The sequence below is a fragment of the Neoarius graeffei genome, chromosome 2 (genome assembly GCF_027579695.1).
Source record: "Neoarius graeffei isolate fNeoGra1 chromosome 2, fNeoGra1.pri, whole genome shotgun sequence".
In the NCBI taxonomy this organism is placed as follows: Eukaryota; Metazoa; Chordata; class Actinopteri; order Siluriformes; family Ariidae; genus Neoarius; species Neoarius graeffei.
The window spans coordinates 9606356-9630366 of NC_083570.1; the positions used below are offsets into that span (position 1 = coordinate 9606356).

At 42.2% G+C, this 24011-nt stretch overlaps 1 protein-coding gene across 1 annotated transcript; it reads right to left on the minus strand.

The window, feature by feature from the left end:
- Positions 1-9205: 9205 nt before the first annotated feature.
- On the minus strand, positions 9206-14213 carry LOC132880685 (tripartite motif-containing protein 16-like). The gene is made up of 6 exons (XM_060913802.1): positions 13547-14213; positions 11812-11907; positions 11456-11701; positions 11152-11314; positions 10906-10959; positions 9206-10270 (listed from the first exon to the last, which is right to left on the minus strand). The coding sequence occupies exons 1-6, from the start codon at positions 14135-14137 to the stop codon at positions 9729-9731; spliced, it is 1692 nt and encodes a 563-aa protein (XP_060769785.1). The 5' UTR covers positions 14138-14213; the 3' UTR covers positions 9206-9728.
- Between the last annotated feature and the right edge of the window lie 9798 nt (positions 14214-24011).

Below are 24011 nucleotides of genomic sequence, written 5' to 3' on the forward strand. Positions count from 1 at the left end.
TGATTATAAATAACTCTCTTCCATAACTGTGTCCTACAGAGCCAAAAATTATAACTGTGTAACCAGGAACTTCATTATAGTTTTAACACGGTCTGTTTTGTTGAAGTTATAAACTGTTCATTGATGGAAACTTGAGTGCAAAACTGTTCAAGACAACTGCAGTCCTAAAGTTAGCAAGTCAACTGTAGTTCTCAGACATAAATATATTACTGTAAGTGTCCAGAGCGTCTTCTAAGTATGACTTTCGACTGTCCATATGGGACCATCCTCCACAGGAGTGATGTGATGAGACTCCAGCCAGAAGTAGGGCATCAGGATGGATCAGGCAGGTCCGAGGAGCAGAAGAGGTCAGCATCACTGGTTTCTCAGGATTGACATGTAACTCAACAGAGACAGACAGAAGGAAGATATGAGAGAGAGAGAGAGAACAAAGGTTGTGAGGTATGCCCAGTGTCACCTTATGAATAAGAACAGTATATATTTTGCGCTGAGTGCAAGCAGGGACTCTGGCAACACTAACTATGACAGCATATTTAAAAGGGAGAGCCAGAAGGTAACACAGGCATGAGGGAGCCCCGGGACATAAAGCAGCAGCCACTCCACCATCAACAAACCTGAGTGAGTGAGTGAGTGAGAGTGGGGGACTGACAACATCCATATATCCCAGTTTACCAAAACACTCTATGCCTGAGGACTCACCAGAGTTACTCCTTTACCGAATAAAAAACTATCTTGACTGAAAAGATATATTTTCAGCCTAGACTTAAACACTGAGACTGTGTCTGAGTCCTGAACACTACTTGAAAGGTTGTTCTATAACTGTGGGGCTTTGTAAGAAAAGGCTCTGCCCCCTGATGTTGCCTTCACTATATGAGGTACCAACAAATAACCTGCATCTTTTGATCTAAGTAGGCATGGCGGGTCATAAAGGACCAGAAGTTCGTTCAGGTACTGTGGCGCAAGACCATTCAGTGCTTTAAAGGTCAATAGTAGGATTGTATAATCAATACGAAATTTGATTGGGAGCCAGCGCAGTGTGGATAAGACAGGGGTGATGTGGTCATATCTTCTAGTTCTAGTAAGGACCGTTGTTGCTGCATTTTGAACTAACTGGAGCTTGTTTATGCACTTATTGGAACATCCAGACAGTAAGGCATTACAGTCATCCAACCTGGAGGTAAGAAAAGCATGAACTAGTTTTTCTGCATCTTAGTGACATTAAATTTCTTATCTTGGCAATATTTCTGAGATGAAAGAAACCTATCTGGGTAATGTTATCATTATGAGTTTCAAATGAAAGACTGGAGTCGATGATCACACTGAGGTCTTTTACTGCTGCACATGAAGAAAAAAGCAGTGGACCTAAGACAGAACCTTGTGGAACACCAAACTTTACCTCAGCATGCATAGAAAAATCACCATATACATCAAGAAACTGATAGTGATCAGTTAAATAAGAGCTGAGTCAGGAGAGGGCCGTTCTCTTAACTCCCACAACATTTTCTAGTCTACCCAGGAAAATGGAATGATCAATAGTGTCAGAGTCTGCACTAAGGTCAAGCAACACAAGCAGCGAGACACAGTCCAGATCAGATGCCAACAAGAGGTCATTTACTACTTTAACCAGTGCTGTCTCTGTGCTATGATGAGGTCTAAATCCTGACTGATACATTTCATGGTTGTTATTCCAATGTAAATATGAGCATAACTGCTGTGCCACAGCTTTTTCTAGGATCTTGGAGATAAAGGGGAGGTTTGATAATGGCCTTTCATTGGGCTGACAGGGGTCGAGGTCAGGTTTTTTAATCAGGGGTTTGATAACTGCAAGTTTAAAGGATTTGCGTATGTAGCCAATTCTAAGGGAAGAATTGATTATTTCTAGAAGAGCTTAAATTGCTTCTGGTATTATCTGTTTGAAGAGACATGTAGGTAAGGGATTAGTACACAAGAAGAAGATTTTGATGTGGAAATTAATGAAATTAATTTGATTTCTCGAAGAGGAGTAAAACATTCTAATTGCTTAGCTTATACAGTTATATTGTTAACGACTGGGTTATTTAAGTTGTCTGGGCTTAAATGAGTAGTTTGAATTTTTTTTGTTGGATATTTTCAATTTTGTGATTGAACAAAATTATGACGTTGTTGCTGCTGCATATTGCAGGTGCATGTGTGTCTGTAGTGGTCTTTTCTTAGTTAATTTTGCTGCAGGATTAAAAAGGAATCTAGGATTATTTTGTTATCTTTGATTAGGGTGGAGAGATACATTGATCTTGCAGCACGAGGAGCTTTTCTATACTTCAGGAAGCTCTCCTTCCATGCTAATTTGAATACGACCAATTCTACAAGGAATATCATCTAATTGTGTAATCTCCTGCGCTCGCTCTCTCTCTGATATAATGTGTAAGAAACTGAGGGTGTGAGAGAGTGTCAATATGAGGCACTAATGAATTACTGGTTTCATTATGACTCATTGTACCCCTGTGTTTACAACCTCGATTCCAAAAAAGTTGGGACAAAGTACAAATTGTAAATAAAAATGGAATGCAATGATGTGGAAGTTTCAAAATTCCATATTTTATTCAGAATAGAACATAGATGACATATCAAATGTTTAAACTGAGAAAATGTATCATTTAAAGAGAAAAATTAGGCGATTTTAAATTTCATGACAACAACACATCTCAAAAAAGTTGGGACAAGGCCATGTTTACCACTGTGAGACATCCCCTTTTCTCTTTACAACAGTCTGTAAACGTCTGGGGACTGAGGAGACAAGTTGCTCAAGTTTAGGGATAGGAATGTTAACCCATTCTTGTCTAATGTAGGATTCTAGTTGCTCAACTGTCTTAGGTCTTTTTTGTCGTATCTTCCGTTTTATGATGCGCCAAATGTTTTCTATGGGTGAAAGATCTGGACTGCAGGCTGGCCAGTTCAGTACCCGGACCCTTCTTCTACGCAGCCATGATGCTGTAATTGATGCAGTATGTGGTTTGGCATTGTCATGTTGGAAAATGCAAGGTCTTCCCTGAAAGAGACGTCATCTGGATGGGAGCATATGTTGCCCTAGAAAATGGATATACCTTTCAGCATTGATGGTGTCTTTCCAGATGTGTAAGCTGCCCATGCCACATGCACTAATGCAATCCCATACCATCAGAGATGCAGGCTTCTGAACTGAGCGCTGATAACAACTTGGGTCGTCCTTCTCCTCTTTAGTCCGAATGACACGGCATCCCTGATTTCCATAAAGAACTTCAAATTTTGATTCGTCTGACCACAGAACAGTTTTCCACTTTGCCACAGTCCATTTTAAACGAGCCTTGGCCCAGAGAAGACGTCTGCGCTTCTGGATCATGTTTAGATACGGCTTCTTCTTTGAACTATAGAGTTTTAGCTGGCAACGGTGGATGGCACGGTGAATTGTGTTCACAGATAATGTTCTCTGGAAATATTCCTGAGCCCATTTTGTGATTTCCAATACAGAAGCATGCCTGTATGTGATGCAGTGCCGTCTAAGGGCCCGAAGATCACGGGCACCCAGTATGGTTTTCCGGCCTTGACCCTTACGCACAGAGATTCTTCCAGATTCTCTGAATCTTTTGATGATATTATGCACTGTAGATGATGATATGTTCAAACTCTTTGCAATTTTACACTGTCGAACTCCTTTCTGATATTGCGCCACTATTTGTTGGTGCAGAATTAGGGGGATTGGTGATCCTCTTCCCATCTTTACTTCTGAGAGCCGCTGCCACTCCAAGATGCTCTTTTTATACCCAGTCATGTTAATGACCTATTGCCAGTTGACCTAATGAGTTGCAATTTGGTCCTCCAGCTGTTCCTTTTTTGTACCTTTAACTTTTCCAGCCTTTTATTGCCCCTGTCCCAACTTTTTTGAGATGTGTTGCTGTCATGAAATTTCAAATGAGCCAATATTTGGCATGAAATTTCAAAATGTCTCACTTTCGACATTTGATATGTTGTCTATGTTCTATTGTGCATACAATATCAGTTTTTGAGATTTGTAAATTATTGCATTCTGTTTTTAGTTACAATTTGTACTTTGTCCCAACTTTTTTGGAATCGGGGTTGTAATACACGATAAACTTTATTGCGCAACATCTCTTTTCTTTTAGATTTCTGTTATCTGACTCTGGATCCCAACACGGCACATGGTTCCCTCCGTCTGTGTGAGAAGGACAGAGCGGTGAGACGCAGTTATAAAGAGAAGCTGTTCCCTTATCACCCTGAGAGGTTTACCTCCATCGCTCAGGTGTTGTGTAAGGAGAGTGTGTGTGGACGCAGTTACTGGGAGGTGGAAAGGAGCAGTGAGGGATGTGTGTACATCTCAGTCTCATATAAAGGGACCAATGAAAAAGAGCAGCCCAGACGGACCATATTTGGGTACAACGATCAGTCGTGGAGTCTGGTGTGTTCTCGGACTCCTCTTCATTTCTATCACAACAACATTAAGACCGAGTTCGGAGTTCCGTCACCTTCCAGAATAGGAGTGTATGTGGATCACAGTGCAGGAACTCTGTCCTTCTACAGTGTCTCTGACAGGATGAAGCTCCTCCACAGAGTCCACACCACATTCACTCAGCCTCTATACGCTGGGTTTACTCTGTGGGCTCCTGAATCAGTTGTCAGGTTTTCTGATCCACAATAATGGATCATTAATTTATAGTATCCTGTACTGAGTGCTGCAGAGTTCTGGTCTGAAGGTGATTAATTCCCTATAACAGCAGCTCTGACAGTAGTGCAGCTGCAAATCATTAGTGTTTCTATAGTAACAGCTCGTGTGTGTTTCTCACAAGCATTTCACCTAAAATACTCTCTTACTGCCACTCGACATGAACATGGTGCTCTCTGAAAGACTATACAGGCATCTGCCCAGGAGGTTGTGCCAGTTTTAAGGCTTGAGCAGTTTTTCGTCTCGTGTCTCTCATCCTTTGATTTCCGTCGATTGGATTCAAAGGTCTCAACTCCATTGCAGACCACACGCCTCCAGAGCAGTCCATCAGTTGATGCTGTAGCCCAATCAATAATCCCACACTCTTTAAAAGTTCTTTTTAGGGCATCCTTGTATCTCTTCTTAGGAGCACCAATGCTTCTCATTCCTGTGGGTCGCTGACTGTAGAAAAGCTGTTTTGGAAGTTGTTTTGCATCCATTTTAACAACATGTCCATACCACCTCAGCCTATTTTGCTGAAGCATAGCCTCAATGCTTGTTAAGGAGGCTCTATCAAGAATTGCAGCATTGGTAACACAATCATACCATTGGGCGTTCATGATGGATCGTACCGTAGGCATCTTCAGTGAAATTTCTCAAGTTGTTTTACTTGATATTGGTACGTAGTCCATGTTTTTGACCCATACAGGAGCATTGGTATTATAGTGGCATTATGGACTCTTATTTTAGTTTTCAACTCAAGTTCGTGATGATCAAAATCATGCTTACGTAGCTTGCCAAAAGCTGTTGCTCCAGCACTGATGTTGTTATTAATTTCATGGTCAAGGGAAATATCACCTGACACATAGCTGATGAGATATTTAAAGTGTGGGACTACCTTAAGAACAGTTCCAGCCACAGAAATTTCAGGTTGGGTGGTGATTGGGATGGAGGTGTCAGAGGCAGGTCGACACACAACCTCTGTTTTAGTGCAGTTCAGTGATAGCCTGAGTCTTTTGTAGGCTTCTGCAAAGGCATCTGTGATTCTCTGCAAGCCAGCTTCTGAGTATGAACAGAGCGCAGCATCATCAGCATACTGAAGTTCCACAACTGAGGCTGTAGACACCTTACTTTTAGCTTGCAAATGATGTAGGTTGTACCATTGTATTGATAAACTATCTGTATTCCATGATAAGAAGAAGAACAACAACTTTATTCATCACATGTACACTTGTGAAATTCCTCTCTGCATTTAACCCATCTGAAGTAGTGAACGCACACGTGAGCAATGAGCACAAACACGTACTCAGAGCAGTGGGCAGCTGTGCTACAGCAGCCAGGGAGCAGTTAGGGGTTAGGTGCCTCGCTCAAGAGCACCTCAGCCTAAGGGCACCCCATGTTAATCTAACGACATGCCTTTGGGCTCTGGTGGAAACCAGAGCACCTGGAGGAAACCCACGCAGACTCCACACAGAAAGGCCCCCGTCAGCCGCTGGGCTCAAACCCAGAACCTTCTTGCTGTGAGGCGACAGTCAAGTCAAGTCAAGTTTATTTGTATAGCGCTTTTAACAAACATTGTCGCAAAGCAGCTTTACAGAATTTGAACGACTTAAAACATGAGCTAATTGTATCCCTAATCTATCCCCAATGAGCACGCCTGTGGCGACGGTGGCAAGGAAAAACTCCCTCAGACTACATGAGGAAGAAACCTCGAGAGGAACCAGACTCAAAAGGGAACCCATCCTCATTTGGGCAACAACAGACAGCATGACTATAATATTAACAGTTTTAACATGAGGACAGTTTCGTTGATGTTATAATTCTTCATTGATGGAAACTTGAGTGCAAAACTGTTCATGATAACTGCAGTCCTAAAGTTAGCAAGTCAACTTTAGTCCTCAGCCATAAAAGCATTACTGTAAGAGTCCAGAGCATCCTCCAGGTATAAGTCCAGTAACAGTGCTAACCACTACACCACCGTGCTGCCCAGATAATGCAGATTTGGCTTGGCTACATGCAGGACAGCACCTGTGAAGAGAGCAAACAATGCAGTGGCTACACAGCTTTGTATTACACTAACTTTCACAGGAAAAGGTTCCAGTTCTTCATCTTCACAGAGAACAGAAACAGTCATCCCATCATGGAGAAGACGAATCATTGTGATCAGTTTACTGGGCACCAGGAATTCTCCAAAGAACCTCTCTATTCACTGAGAGCAAGAGATACTAAGAAATACTGAAGAACGTAGAACTCCAGCATCATGAAGCTGAGAAATTTACTGGACTTATTTTTTATTTTTTATTTTTAACGAGACTAAAAAGCTGCTGTTCCATTAAACCCAGTTACAGTATGACACACACAGCAGGGACCGAATAAACCATTCATCTCATCATGAATCAATATTATTGATTATATTTATGATAAGACAAGTTTTCAGTCTGTTCTGATGTGAGTTCAGCAAAAATATTGAAAATGGTTAATTTCTTGCAGCGTCACGTGTCCATGAGCGTCCTCTAGTGGTCAGAAATGATAAGACAAGTTTAAATTGCAGTCATTTAAATTTAATGAATAAATCACTCAATTTTTCATTTTCTGAAAATTTATAAAGAAATAAATGGCTAAAGTGAGATAAAGGAATTCTTTAAAGTAAACTTGATTTTATTGTCACCTACACATGAATGTTAAATGGTAAATGTGGCCAGAGATCGATTTCTGTACTTCAATAGAAAGTATCATGTATGTCATTTATGTTCTTTTCCCATTTTGTCCTTTCTTTCTGTCCATGAAGTGTATGCGGTGAAATCACATTTTAAAATCAGAACTCCAGATAGAATTCTATAATATGCGAATACAATCGAGTTGTTATTTGGAGGCTCAGTTTTACAGAGTAGCACCACATCACTGAAACACAATAAAACAAACAAACAAAAAAAAAAACCCAGCAGCCTTTCAACATCAATTCTGTATCTTCACTAAAAGACACACAAGAGGATTTACAGCAGGACCGTGTCTTACTACAAGCACTAAAAACTACCACATTGTGTTCATTAAGGATGGAAATAAAGCAGAAATATTTCACTGTCATCTGCACTTCAGTGTCATTTGTTCTGCTGAAATATTTTCCTCATTCTGTCAGTTTGGAATTTAGTGAGGAGTGAAAATGAATCGAAAAAAATGACTCTTTATTCCCACAAGGGGAGTCAAAACCTGATTTGATTTATTTTGCATTGTTTATTGCTAATAGAAGTCCCACTTTCTCATGAACAGATTGTTGAGATGGAAATGAAGTTGGTAGATGAATATGTTTGAGATCAGAGATCCTGAGTCGCCTCAATCAGTCATTAGACGTGTCTTTGAGAAGTAGGAGAACACTGGAGAACCAGGAGGAAACCCACACTGACACGGGTCATTTTACCTTTGGGTCATTTTAACATTGTTAACAGACTGAAATGAATCTCCTGAAAGGCAGAAGAAAGAAATCTGCGTGTAGTGTTTACACAAGACTTTATCTAATCTCAGTCAGTGCAGGGTTCAAACCCCATCCACTAGAAATATCATTAAAATCAAAGGGAAAGGCAGAGACGAGGCGAGATCATCAACAGGAGATCTATCCAGAATAAACACGGCTCACAACCAAGGAGATTTAGTAACACACTGGAAGGGTTCACAGTTACTGTAGGATCTATGTGCATTTTATAACAACAGACAGGAAATGAGTGGAGGAAGTGAAGTTATTCAAAATGTGTGTAAAGGCGCCCTCTGGTGGTCTGGAGGAGAAATCTCATCTCATTATCTCTAGCCGCTTTATCCTGTTCTACAGGGTTGCAGGCAAGCTGGAGCCTATCCCAGCTGACTACGGGCGAAAGGCGGGGTACACCCTGGACAAGTCGCCAGGTCATCACAGGGCTGACACATAGACACAGACAACCATTCACACTCACATCTACGGTCAATTTAGAGTCACCAGTTAACCTAACCTGCATGTCTTTGGACTGTGGGGGAAACTGGAGCACCTGGAGGAAACCCACGCGGACACGGGGAGAACATGCAAACTCCACACAGAAAGGCGCTCGCCGGCCACGGGGCTCGAACCCAGACCTTCTTGCTGTGAGGCGACAGCGCTAACCACTACACCACCGTGCCGCCCCTGGAGGAGAAATGTCCAGGTTAAATATTAGTGTTCATCCACGTTTCTTTTATTTTTATTTGTGAACACACAGGTCGAAAATAATTTCACGTCAATGAGCTGTTACTATAGAAACAAGAACATAATCGTGCAAGCCCATTAATATAAACCTGCACTACTGTCAGAGCTGCTGTTATAGAAAAATAATCAACAACTTCTGACCAATCAGAATAGTCAACTGGAACAGAATTTTTTTTTTTGTTTGTTTTATTTGATTGAAAATTAAAAGGATTTTTAAAAAATGTTTTTCCAACAATCATGTTGAGAATCTAAATCAGGAGTCAGACCACAGACAGATCCAGTTCACAGAGACAGATTTATCATCATTATTCACACACACAATACATGACAACATTAAAAGAGATGTTTTTTGGAGGAAAAAGTCAGTTGTAGGTTTACAGTGATTTTCACAAACACATATTTAAGACACTGTGGTTATTTTCCACAGATTAAATAATCTAAAAATATCCATCCAAAGTGGAGAAAAAACCCGTTGCGTATCAATACAGCGGCCTGGTGACATCCTGACCTCAGTATTAAAAGCTTCTGTCTGAAAATGAGTTCAGCACAGAAACTCCATCACTGGGGGAAACTTTATTCTCCTGTGCTCTTATCTTTTATTCTGCAAAGCTTTGACTGTAATATTTGGATAAAAATCCCAAACTCACAGATAAACCTGGATTTATAAGGTTCTATCTGCAGGCCAATCATCATCCAGGCTGAATATGGGATGAACACGACATCGGCATATTTTATAATCTAAATATTAAAATGAGTGTTTTTGTGCAGCTGGATTGTGTTCTAGTGAAACAGACGACTGAGCAACAACGTGGCAACGTGCAGGAATTTTACAGAAAACACTACACACTTTTATTCTGGATCACACAATCTCACTGTAGAACCAGGAGACCAGAACCAGAACCCAAACCCAGCGTATAGAGTCTGAGTGAATGTGGTGTGGACTCTGTGGAGGAGCTTCATCGTGTCAGAGACGCTGTAGAAGGACAGAGTTCCTGCACTGTGATCCACATACACTCCTATTCTGGAGGGTGATGGAACTCTGAGATCAGTCTCAATGTTGTTGTGCCGGAAAGAGAGAGAAGAAGAAGAAGAACACCGCAGACTCCAGGACTGATTGTTGCATCCAAACCGACACTCATTACCCCGTCCTTTCCTGCTGATGTCTTTATATGAGACTGATATGGACACAGCATCACTGCTCCACTCCACCTCCCAGTAACAGCGTCCACACACACTCTCCTTACACAACACCTGAAGCCACCAGGAATCAAATCTCTCTGGATGATCAGAGTAACGCTGCGCTCTCTCACTCCATCTCACCGCTCTGTTCTTCTCAGACAGAATGAGGCGACGATGTGCCGTGTTGGGATCCAGAGTCAGATAACAGAAATCTAAAATAAAAGAGAAAAACAAACTGAACAATGTGAACATGAATATCCGCGCTGGGGGCGTGGTCACGAAAACAGCAGTTCGGTTGCAGCGAAAACTTTTCTCTGTAGAACCCTGTCACTCCCCCCTCCCCCCACTCTGGGCTCAAGAACACAGCAAAAGGGCAATAATATAACAACAGCCAATCAGAATCCAGATACGACAACCAATCAGAATTCAGATACAACAACCAATCAGAATTCAGATACATTCAGTTGCCAAGTAAAATTGTAACCTGTCAAAGTTCTCGAGCCCTCGTGCTGTTTTACCGTTAGATCAATCACATATCAGCTTAAACTAGCATTCTAAACCTAGTTAAAGATCCCACAGAAGAGAGCGACTCCCCCTGCCAGCCTCATGGAACTGAACAAGTTGACTTAATTAAAAAGTTGACTGTTCTATGAAAGGGTGTATTTTCATGATCATTATTATTTTACTAGTGGCATAAAATTGTCTTGAAAAGACGTCAACAATAATATCGTTTATCACAATAATTTCTGAGACAATATATCGTCCAACAAAATTTGTTATCGTGACAGGCCCAGAAGTGTGTGTGTGTGTGTGTGTGTGTGTGTGTGTGTGTGTGTGTTCGATGTACATTTCAGAAACTCTTCTCTGCTCTGTGGTTCTGGTCCTGAAATGATCTGAACTGCTGCAGCTGTGGAGAGAAAAATGGAAACATGAGTTTGTGTAAAAGATGGAAAGAGTTTAAAGTGATCCAGTCAGTTTATTCATTTTAAATCAGTGTTTTAGTTCAAAGTGTCGGGTGAATAAAGTGCCTGCAGAAAAGAAAGCAGGAGCATCGCTAAGAAATAACACATCACTGTGTTTCTCCAGCAGGAACAGCTCCTCTTACCATGTGGAGGGATTTTGTTGAATTCCTCCTCACAGAATTCCTCGAGTCTCTTTTTCAGATCTGAGAGAGAATTCCTCACTCCATCATATGAGAGATGTTGATGGACAGTGACGCTGGATGTGTGAAAATCTGGTCTGTGAAATGGAGGAGACTGACGTCCAGAAGCTAAAACCTACAGAAAGCAAATGAAATGTAAAACCCACTTGTGATGTCAGACAGGGACATTTATTGTTCCCTTAATGAGAGGTGTTTTAGAGAGTGTGTGAGGAACAGCTGGCTCTGTAGATCAGACAGTGAGTGTTACCTGGAGGAAATGGATGTGATCGTGTGTGTGTGAAAGCTGCTCCAGCTCAGTGACTCTCCTCTGAAGATCAGCAATCTCCTGCTCCAGTTGCTCCAGGAGTCGTTCAGCTCGACTCAGTTCAGCCTTCTCCTGATCTCTGATCAGCTCCGTCACCTCCCAGCGCTTTTTCTCCATGGAGCTGATCAGCTCAGTAAAGATCCTCTCACTGTCCTCCACTGCTGTCTGTGCACTGAGCTGTTAGGACACACACACACACACACACACACACACCTGGGACTGTAAATGACTCGTTGTCCACGTTGTGTGTGTTTCTAGGAGCAGCTCTGTCTCTGCTCACTGCTCACCTTTATAGTGTTCACAGCCTGTTTCAGCTCCTGCACCTTCTTCTGCTTCTCCTGGATTCTCTGCTGGGATTTCATCTGCTCCTCCTTTAACTCACTCTGAGGACAAATAAAATACATTCAGCTTTTTATACAGTACGAGCGAACTGGTTCCATATTAATGTCAGTTCAAAGTACATTCATGTTTCGCTCTGAAGGTTATGTACTCTGTGTGTGTGGGTGTGTGTGTGAGAGAGAGAGAGAGAGAGAGAGAGAGAGAGAGAGAGAGAGAGAGATGTTCACTAACTGATCTGGGCTGGGTTTCCCGAAAGCCTCTTAAGGCCAAGAGAGTTTTAAATGACCTCTTAAGATCCATCATCAAGCTAACGTGGTTTTCCTGAACAACATCGTAGCACAAGTCGTCCTTTAGTTTGCTCGGAATTTACGAGAGACCCGGAGCACTCGTTCAAAACAAAGAGCGACTCGCTCGCTGCCGAATCCACAGAATGCGCATGCGGCTCTGAGGGACTCTCACAGTCAGCGGGGGAAACTGGGGTTGAATCTGCTGGTGGTGTTCAATTAGTTTTCTTCTACATTGCAAATACATCGAGTTAATTATCAGAGGTGGACAGTAACGAAGTACATTTACTTGAGTTCTGTACTGAAGTACACTTTTTGAGTATCTGTACTTTACTTGAGTATTTTTTTTTTAAACTTATGACTTTAACTTCACTACATTTGAAAGACAAATATCGTCCTTTTTACTCCACTACATTTCTATCAAGGTCCTCGTTACTCGTTACTATGAAGCAGCTTTGAAAGTGGATGTTTTTTTATTTTCTAAAACGTGATTGGTTTTTCCGCAGGTGACACTGAGACAGTCTATCAGTAATCACTAGGGTCACGTCACGTCCATCGACTGGATAAAATCAAGATCAATGATTTCTCCGCAGCATTATTTAACACGATCAGTTGATGGCAGAATGGAAGGAGGCGGTTCTTCTGGGGAATGCACACACCCACGGTTCTATAGCTAGAACCCATGATTCAGTTTTCTGAAAGGAATAAAGAGTCATTTTGCTTTAAATGTTTGCTTTGTTTGCCTAAAACGGAGCACATCACAGCCGACAAAAACTCGCCATCCCACCTGTGGAAGCATATTGAGGGATATAAGCGTTTTATTAGCTTGCAGTGAAGTTGTCTGTGCTTTAAGAGTTAGTGATAATGTTGAAATAACTATGCAGTCTGATTAGTCAAATGATTTTCTGTGGATCTGCCCGCCAAGTTGCCATAGTCTTGTCCATGGCTAATGTGTACACATAGCCAGTTAACTTGGACACTGTTAGTTATGTCCAATACGATGCCTTTAGCAGCTACTAATGCCTATATCGGGGACGCGAACTACAAAGACGCTCTTCGTCCTGTTGCTCTTTAGACTCCTTCTTATGAGTGAATTCCGGAAAACCACACACAGAGACAACGTTCATTCTTTAAGAGAGTCTCTCAACTCTCTCTTTAGGTCTGAAGGGCAACGTTATCAGGAAACCCACCCCGAACCAGATTACGACCATCACTGAAGATAAATTTAACACTCTGTTCACCAGAACACAGACAATTTTAATCAGCTTTTACAGAATCCTTCTGATTGAGACACACATTGAAATTAAAGTTCAAATCATATCACTGACTAAAGTACCTGCTTCTCGATGGGAAACTATAATTAAGATGATTTAATTCTGGAAAGATTTCTAGTTCTCACCTGTTTTTCAGCTCTTTCTGTTGCAACTGAAACAGCGTCATGGTCTTTATGTTTCTCCAACATGCACAAATAACAGATGCAGGTTTGATCAGTACGACAGTAGATCTTCAGCACTTCACCATGTTCAGAGCAGATCTTCTCTTGGAGTTTTGCTGAGGCTTCAATTAATGTGTGTTTTTTCAAAGCAGGAACTTCAAGATGAGGTTTCAGATGAATTTCACAAAATGAAGTCAAACAAATCAGACAGGACTTGACGGCTTTGTGTTTTCTCCCGGTGCAGAAATCACACTCCACATCTCCAGGTCCAGCGTAACAGTGAGCAGGAGAAGCAGCTTGGACTTCAGTCTTCTTCAGTTTCTCCAACACTTCATCCAGCATGTTGTTTCTGCGTAGAACAGGCCTTGTCGTGAAAGTGTCTCTGCACTGAGGACAGCTGTAGACGCCCTTCTGATCCTCTTGATCCCAGCAGCCATTAATACACACCTTACAGAAACTGTGACCACAGGGGATAGCCACCGGATCCTTCAGGAGATCCAGACACACTGGACACATGAACTGGTCCTGAGCTACTGAAATACTGGCCTCGGCCATTTTCCTGAAATCGCAACGAGAGAGAGAGAGAGAGATCAGTTTTGTTTTCTCTGAAATGACAAGTTACTTCCTGGTTCTGTGTGTGAAAGAGAGAGAGAGAGAGGAGGAGCACAAACACAGAAAGGTCATGAACACTCCTCTATTAACCATTTCATCTCCCTTCAGTGCAGAAATATAACCCATGTACAGTAGCTGCACTGATTAGGATTAATTTCATGAAATACTCACAGAATGGATCTTAATTTTCTGGACTTTTCCACCTACTGACACCTCAAGCACAACTTTCAGCCTTGTTGATAAATTACAATTGTTTCACTTGAACAGCTTTTTCCTCGTGACATCTTTAAACTGATCTTCATCCCTAAAGAATGTTGCAGCCATTTTAAAAGTGAGGAGGACGCAGCTGTCAGGAAGTCCTTCCCACGCCTTACAGAACCTGGTATTCCTCGGCAGTCTCCCACTCAAGTACTAACCAGGCCCAACCTGTATGTGGCGCATCAGGCGGCGCCGATCTCCGTTTCCATAGCCCTCGGCCTCTCGCCTATTACATAGCTAGGGTTACAGTGGGGGGCTAGTCCTCTGGTAACCACGAGAGTTTAACTCCCCATGCACATCTGTATTGCAGTGTGCCTTGCCAGATGGCGGTAGGTACCATTTTTATGATGGTCTTTTGTATGACCCGACCGTGAATAGAACTCCCGATCTCCCGATCGAGAGGCGGACACGCTACCACTAGGCCACTAGTCGGTCAGCTGTCAGGAAGGAAAACCATATTTTATTGATTTCGCATTGTTTATTACGAAAAGAAATCACAAAAGTGGACCTTTTTTTCAACATAATCTCCATTTCACTCAGTATGAGCGCTCCAGGCTTAACAAGAGCCTGAACTCTTCATGACCTGCTGTTTGTGGAAACTAATCCACTTTGTGTTGATTCACATCCCACCACCTCATCACAGATTAGTTTCCTGGAGCAGCATGCCTCATCCTGTTTTATTCCTTACATCATGATTTATCAAGAACATTATTCCTGGTCGATGAAGAATTCTTTCTCATGAACAGATTGTTGAGATGGAAATGAAGTTGTTAGGTGAATATGTTTGAGATCAGAGATCCTGAGTCACTTCCATCAGTCATTAGATGTGTCTTTGAGAAGTAGGAGAACACTGGAGAACCAGGAGGAAACCCACACTGACACGGGTCATTTTACCTTTGGGTCATTTTAACATTGTTAACAGACTGAAATGAATCTCCTGAAAGGCAGAAGAAAGAAATCTGCGAGTAGTGTTAACACAAGACTTTATCTAATCCCAGTCAGTGCAGGGTTCAAACCCCATCCACCAGAAATATCATTAAAATCAAAGGGAAAGGCAGAGATGAGGCAAGATCATAAACAGGAGATCTATCCAGAATAAACATGGCTCACAACTGAGGAGATTTACTAACACACTTGAAGGGTTCACAGTAACTTCTTCTTTCTTGTGTTGAAAGGCAGTCAGCGTCCTTATTGTTGCATTGCTGCCACCTTCTGGATCAATTCCTTGCACCATTATACAGTGTCTTGCAAAAGTATTCATCCCCCTTGATGTTTGTCCTGTTTTATCGCATTACAAGCTGGAATTAAAATGGATGTTTTGGAGGGTTAGCACCATTTGATTTACAAACCATGCCGACCACTTAAAAGGTGAAAATTGTTGTTTTATTGTGACACAAACAATATTTAAGATAAAAAAGACAGAAATCTGGAGTGTGCATAAGAATTCACCCCCAAAGTCAATACTTTGTAGAGACACCTTTTGCTGCAATTACAGCTGCAAGTCTCTTGGGGTATGTCTCTATTAGCTTAGCACATCTAGCTCCTGGGATTTTTGCCCATTCCTCAAGGCAAAACTGCTCACACTCCTTCAAGTTAGATGGGTTGCATTGGTGTACAGCAATCTTCAAGTTATGCCACAGATTCTCAATTGGATTGAGGTCTAGGCTTTGATGAGGCCATTCCAAGATATTTAAATGTTTCCCTTTAAACCACTCCAGTGTAGCTTTAGCAGTATGTTTAGGATCGTTGTCCTGCTGGAATGTGAACTTTTGTCTCAGTCTCAAACCTCTGGCTGACTCAAACAGGCTTTCCTCCAGAATTGCCCTGTATTTAGTGCCATCCATCTTTCCTTCAGTCCTGACCAGCTTTCCTGTCCCTGCAGATGAAAAAGATCCCCACAGCATGATGCTGCCACCACCGTGCTTCACTGTAAGAATGGTGTTCTCAGGGTGATGGGTTTGCACCACACAGGGTGATGGGTTTGTGTTTCCCATGATGGCCAAAAAGATCAATTTTGGTCTCATCTGACCAGAGAATCTTCTTCCATGTGTTTGGGGAGTCTGCCACATGCTGTTGGGCAAACTCCAAACATCTCTGATTAATGCCCTCCTTCCCCGGTCTGTGAGTTTTGTTGGGCAGGGCCTTCTCTTGTCAGGTTTGTAGTGGTGCCATATTCTTTCCATTTTGCTATAATGAATTTAATGGCACGCCATGGGATATTCAATATTTGGGATATTTTTTATAACCCAACCCTGATCTATACTTCTCCATAACTTTGTCTCTGACCTGTTTGGAGGCTCCTTGGTTTTCATGTTGTTTGTTTTGTCATGTTACAGAGTCAGGGTCCTTCTAGAATAGGTTGATTTATATAGACACCATGTGACAGATCATGTGACACTGTGATTGCACACAGGTGGCTCTTAATCAACTAATTATGTGACTTATGAAGTGAATTGGTTGGAGCAGCTCTTATTTAGGGGTTTCATAAGAAAGGGGTGAATACATATGCACACTCCAGATTTCTGGGTTTTTTTTAATCTTAATTATTGTATGTGTTACAATAAAACAACAATTTTCACCTTTAAAGTGGTAGGCATGTTGTGTAAATCAAATGGTGCTAACCCTCCAAACATCCATTTTAATTCCAGCTTGTAATGCGACAAAACAGGACAAACACCAAGGGGGATGAATACTTTTGCAAGACACTGTCCAGCAGCTTGCAGACATCCTGACCTCAGTATTAAAAGCTTCTGTCTGAAAATGAGTTCAGCACAGAAACTTCATCACTGGGGGAAACTTTATTCTCCTGTGCTCTTATCTTTTATTCTGCAAAGCTTTGATTGTAATATTTGAATAAAAATCCCAAACTCATAGATAAACCTGGATTTATAAGATTCTATAAAAAAAGTAAATTTTATTCAATGAAACACAACATGCATTTAATACAATTCAATACAACCTCTCTCTCTGTCTCTCTCTTTTCTCTCCTTTCTCTCCAAGTCTTCATATTGGATCAGCACCAGAACATTCGTGCACTGATGTTAGCTGGACTTCCTGCATGTTTGCACCACCTTGATAACTGAAGCTTGATTGTGCATTTTCTGAATAATTTAATGAAACAATTTCAGCTGTATGTAATTCGGCTAAAAAGGAGCAAAAAACAAACAGTGACGAGCCATTTGGGAGCTGAACAAGTCAATTCTGATTGTAAATTGCTGTTCAGTCCACATTATGTAGAACATTTTGGAATCATTGTTCAATTCACTGCTTATTCATGCAGTGTGACATCTTCACGATACACAACAAGATCTGTTTTTTGTCTTGTTAACTTCGAGAGAGAGAAAAAATGAGGCTGGTGAGGGAACGACTCACTTATAGCTGCTATAACGATAGTGATGACAGGCTCTAACTCGTTTCATGGACGTTCCACAACATTATATGTAGATATAAATGGATAAAGAGTATGATGTGTCATTTTGTACACTGAAAAATACAATAGCAATTCCAAAAAAGTTGGGACGCTGTGTAAACTGCAAATAAAAAGAGAATGTGATAATTTGTAAATCATGGACACCCGATATTTCATTCAAAATAGTACAAAGACAACATTTCGAATGTTGAAACTGAGAAATTTTATTGTTTTTTGAAAAATACACACTCATTTTGAATTTGATGTCAGCAAAATGGTCAAGAAAGTTCAAGAAAGGACGGGGTGTGTTTACTACTGTGTTGCATCACCTCTACTTTTAACAATTCTCTGTTAACATTTGGGAACTGAGGAGACCAATTGCTGTAGTTTTGAAAGAGAAATGTTGTCCCATTCTTGCCTGATATACACTTTCAGCTGCTCAAAAGTTTGCGGTCTCCTTTGTCATATTTTGTGCTTCATAATGCACCAAATGTTTTCAATGGGAGACAGGTCTGGACTGCAGCAGGCCAGTTTAGCACCCAGACTCTTTTACTACAGAGCCATGCAGTTTTAATATGCGCAGAAAGCAGTTTGGCATTGTCTCGCTGAAAGAAGGAAGGCCTTCCCTAAAAAAGATTTTGTCTGGACGGCGGCATATTGCTCTGAAACATGTTTATAGCGGAGCTTTCGCACGGGCCGAAAATCTGGAAACCCATCGAGTTGATTTTTCATGGACACACAGGGATCCCAGCCGTGTTCGTCCATCCCCGCCCCTCACTATTCTGATTGGCTGCTTGATTTTGGCTGTAACTAGAAGCGCGAGCACCTACATAACTTATTTTTGTCTCCAGATAATTTCATATTTATCGGGTTTTTCCATCGAGAACAACTCAAACAGTGCAACACAATCATTTTAGTTGACTCAGTTGATATATATACAGTGGCATGCAAAGGTTTGGGCACCCTTGCTGAAAATGTCTGTTACTGTGAATAGTTAAGTGAGCAGAAGATGAACCGATCACCAAAAGGCATAAAGGTAAAGACGAGACATTTCTTTTCAGCGTTTTATGCAGGATTTGTGTATTATTTTTGTTTTGTACAATTGGAGAGTGAAAAAAGAAAAGGAATGCCATGCGAAAGTTTGGGCACCCCAATACATTTGAGTTCTCAGGTTACTTTTACCAAGGTTCCAGACCTTAATTAGCTTATTGAGCTGTGGCTTGTTCAAATTCTTCATTAGGAAAGGTCAGATGATGCATATTTCAAAGCTGTATAAATTCTCTGACTCCTCGAACTTGTCTCTAAAATCAACAGCCATGGGCTCCTCTAAGCAACTTCCTCACATTCTGAATAATAAAATAATTGATGCTCACAAAGCAGGAGAAAGCTACAAGAACATAGCAAAGTGTTTTCAGGTAGCTGTTTCCTCAGATTGTAATGTTATTAAGAAATGTCAGATCACAGAAACGGTCAGCTCCAGCATAATCAGGTGTACAGTGGTGTGATGGTTAGCACAGTCACCTCACAGCAAGAAGGTTCTGGGCAGGGCTCTCAAGTCTCACGCATTGAGCGTGAGACACACGCATTTCAAGCAGTTCACATGCTCACACGCCACACCTTGTATCTCTCACGCACAGAAATTACTAAGACACCATCCACCAAGGTGCACCGCTATTTTTTAACTGTGGATGAAGAGCAGGCATCAAGTGGTTTCCCGCAGAGTTCAGAAACAGCTTGCCACACACCGATCAATAAATTGAGAAATGTAGCTACCCAACAGCCAATCAAAAAATAGCATTGTTGTTGTCGCGGCGAACGCCCTTTTTGTCAGCCGGTATGCAAGCGCGTTAATTACTCACCTGTGCGCAATCAAGGAGAACAAAGCGACACGCTGACTTCCTGCTCGGGTGCGAGGACTGAACAGCAAAAAGTAGGCTGCTGCAGTGCGAAATACAAATTCTGGCCCGTAGCCAGGGGGGATCGGAGGGTTCGTTCGCCCCCCCCGGACACACACGCCCCTCAAGATTACTCAAGATTTATTCATTTGTTCATGTCCGATGAATATACATTGATTCACATTTAAATTTACAATATCAAATCTAGACTAATCAAAAAAGAAAAGTAGACTAAGTGAGGACGAGTTAGAAAAACGGGTTCATTTCTCCTATGTTTATGTTTACACGTTTTGTTCAGACTGCTTTACACCCCAATCCAGTGGGTGGCGGTAATGCCCCATTAGACCCCTTTCACTGACGTCACCCGAAACCGGAAGTAAACAAACCCTGCGCCACATTGGAAGACCACCAAACTCGTGATTAGGGGGAAATAACGGCAGCGCGCGGTATGTGAACCCACGAGGCACTTGGTTCATCAAAAACCTACAATGGTAAACTTTTGTGCTGCGTTAGGGTTCTAACAAAGCTGATGGGAAAGGTGAAAAGAAGTCTTTCTACAGAATACCAGCTGTGATTGAGACACAAGGGGAGCAAACCAAGGAGCTTTCTGCCAGGAGACAGAGAGAGGATTTAGCTGCTTTATGCAGAGCGGATCTGAATACTTCAAGTCTATTTTGTTACTGGTAAGTCACTAGGCTAGAGTGTTGTAGAACATTTTTTTAAATGTTTACTGAATAAAAACATCCTTAATTTTATCAAATATTCTCTACTCTATATTTCATTTCTTTCTTTTGTTTTAATTTTCCTCCCTCCATCCCTCTTTGGATTTTAAATATAGTTTTTCCCCCAGGTCCAAATAATTCAAATATATATAAATAAAAACAGATAAGTAGTAAATTAAAAATAAATTATGAAATAAAAAAAATAAATTCTCCCTTGCTCCGAGTCTTATCATATGGGTCAAACCCATCAATCACAGCCAGTTTCTCCACATACCGTGCCCTTTCTGCAGCTGGTAATGTACTCACATAACCAGAATTATCAGCCATCGTGTCACTTTACTCTCGCTCGTACTTTGTTTTATATTGTGAGTGCATGTACTTGGTCTTCCAATATGGTGCCTAACAAAATCTCGCAGTACGGTGATGTCACGCGGTAGCCCTGGATAGAAGAGAAAGTGGGGAAAAAAGAAGATAAAGACAGAAAACGCAAGAAATCTGCTGCTACTTTGTCCCAAAATATTGGCGCCATGTTCCAAAAAAGGGCTAAAATGGGTAAGGTGCTGAGTGCAGGATTTTGTTTTTCTTTTGTTTACAACAGTAGTGGTAGATCGATCTGTCAGAGTGATCAGTGGGGGTAGCGTCAGCCTGTCCGTCAGTCTGTGTGTGTCAGTGACACGCACACACAGAGATGAGTTAGGTGGCTCGATGGCTAGGTACTAGTAGCGTCGGACCTGGGGCTGCTTTTATTTTTTTTTTCAGCTTGGGAAATCGGAGCTGTGGTGTGGTGTGAAGACAGTAAAATGCGAGACTTTTAAGAGCACGTGTTTTTCAGTCGTCATGGTAACATAGCATCATGGTAACATGACGCCCTGTCAGTGGTTTGGCATTTGGATCAGAGTGAAAAGAAACGTGTGCACTAGCTGGAAAATGAAAATGTTCAGACCAGTGTGTGTGAAAACACCCACTGTTGCTGCATTTGGGCAATTTTAAATTAATTGTCCTTATAGGGCTGTGTAGACCCCGAAGCCGTTTGTTTTCAGGATAATGGCTGGCTGATGAAATTATTGGCTGGCTAGCTGACTCAGCCAAAACCTTAATGGCTGCTGCAGCCACCAAAATGTTTATGGCTACAAATGGCTGATACTGGACGTCACTGTGTGGCATATATCCGGGTGAACGGATCAAACAAATGGGGGGAATAAATAGCAAATTACCACAGGTCCCCTGGTCTCTTACTTCATTGTAAATATAAATCTAGCAAGATTGTAGTTCAATGCTAATAATAAGCTAATCTGGATTGTTCGAGGAAGGCATCTAGCGATCTACTCTCACTAGCAATGACCAGTGAAGGACTGGCAGCTATCTTACTATGATGAAAGTAGAGTGGTGGAGTACTTTTTTTTTTTTTATCAATCTCGAAGTATGTGAAACTAACAAACAAAAAAAAATACCTTTACACTTTCCCTCAGCAGCGGCAAAGAATGCAGCCATCTCGTCGATATCGGAGTCGATTGATGCTCTGGGTGGGTTCCCGGGTTCCCCAGTGTATCGTGGTAACGGTGTGAGGGGCGGGAAGCCAGACAGGTAGTCACAACGGCAAGCTTGTGGTGGCTCTCTGTGCTGTGATATCAGTTCTAAATCTCTACAGTGTATGCCTATACGTCTCTATTGTGTTACTACTAGTGTGTACAGTTGATCATGTTTGTGTCACTTTTCTTGTAGCTCATGACGTGGATAAACCCATTATTTGATGTACACAATTCTTAGTGGCTCAGCCAAATTTTATTAGATAGCGGCTCAAATTGGCTTACAAAATTATTGGCTGGCGGCGGCTCAAATTCTAAATGGCGGTTTTAGCGGCGCCTGGCGGCGGCTTCGGGGTCTAGGGCTGTGCAATATTATTTCAATCTCAGGATTACTTGAAACATTTATCTCAATTAGAAATTATTGTTGTTTTTTATGCTAAAGCATGGGCAGATCAGGAGTGTTCTGATGCCATAAACAACAACTGAAGTGAGCAACAGAGACAGACAACAACAGACAGACAGAGGAGGGGAGAGCAACGACAGACAATGAAGGGGAGCAACAGAGACCGACAGAGGAGGGGAGGGCAACAACAGAGACCGACAGAGGAGGGGAGGGGAGCAACAGAGACCGACAGAGGAGGGGAGGGCAACAACAGAGACCGACAGAGGAGGGGAGGGCAACAACAGAGACCGACAGAGGAGGGGAGGGCAACAACAGAGACCGACAGAGGAGGGGAGGGCAACAACAGAGACCGACAGAGGAGGGGAGGGCAACAACAGAGACCGACAGAGGAGGGGAGGGCAACAACAGAGACCGACAGAGGAGGGGAGGGCAACAACAGAGACCGACAGAGGAGGGGAGGGCAACAACAGAGACCGACAGAGGAGGGGAGGGCAACAACAGAGACCGACAATGAAGGAGAGGGCAACAACAGAGACCGACAATGAAGGAGAGCAACAACAGAGACCGACAATGAAGGAGAGCAACAACAGAGACCGACAATGAAGGAGAGCAACAACAGAGACCGACAATGAAGGAGAGCAACAACAGAGACCGACAATGAAGGAGAGCAACAACAGAGACCGACAATGAAGGAGAGCAACAACAGAGACCGACAATGAAGGAGAGCAACAACAGAGACCGACAATGAAGGAGAGCAACAACAGAGACCGACAATGAAGGAGAGCAACAACAGAGACCGACAATGAAGGAGAGCAACAACAGAGACCGACAATGAAGGAGAGCAACAACAGAGACCGACAATGAAGGAGAGCAACAACAGAGACCGACAATGAAGGAGAGCAACAACAGAGACCGACAATGAAGGAGAGCAACAACAGAGACCGACAATGAAGGAGAGCAACAACAGAGACCGACAATGAAGGAGAGCAACAACAGAGACCGACAATGAAGGAGAGCAACAACAGAGACCGACAATGAAGGAGAGCAACAACAGAGACCGACAATGAAGGAGAGCAACAACAGAGACCGACAATGAAGGAGAGCAACAACAGAGACCGACAATGAAGGAGAGCAACAACAGAGACCGACAATGAAGGAGAGCAACAGAGACAGGCAATGGAAAAGAGAAACAACAGACAACTGAGGTGAGCAACAGAGACAGACACTGAAGTCACAGCACAGTTGTAGGAAGATAACAATAATAAGTTAGACAACAGAGAACTTATAACGAATAAAAAAAATGTCTAAATTAGAAGATTTGAAGTGTGCTCGTGTATTTGGGGGGTACGGGAGTAGGGGGCCAGATGAAGTCCACTTTTGGGGAAAAAAGATCCCCCCCCTCCACAATGCTGGCTACGGGCCTGCAAACTCGATCACTTGCCGAGCATTTTGTGAAGCTGTGTAGAAGTTTTACCATTGTCAAGATCTGAACAGACAGCCGGTAAGCTCGCATTTATTTTTATTTTGTTGTGAATGCGAGGAAATTGTTGCGCTGATGGGGCATTGAGATGCGGGGAAAATGTTTGTGTTTGTAGGATCTTAAG

What these genes read in the sequence shown, in the direction of transcription:
- LOC132880685 (XM_060913802.1), bottom strand. Translation starts at nt 14,137, where the DNA reads ATGGCCGAGGCCAGTATTTCAGTAGCTCAGGACCAGTTCATGTGTCCA. An exon ending in AGGCTGTGAACACTATAAAG is followed by an intron (nt 11,702 to 11,811) that starts GTGAGCAGTGAG and finishes GTGTCCTAACAG; the next exon opens with CTCAGTGCACAGACAGCAGT. An exon ending in TCCACATGGTAAGAGGAGCT is followed by an intron (nt 10,960 to 11,151) that starts GTTCCTGCTGGA and finishes CCACAGCTGCAG; the next exon opens with CAGTTCAGATCATTTCAGGA.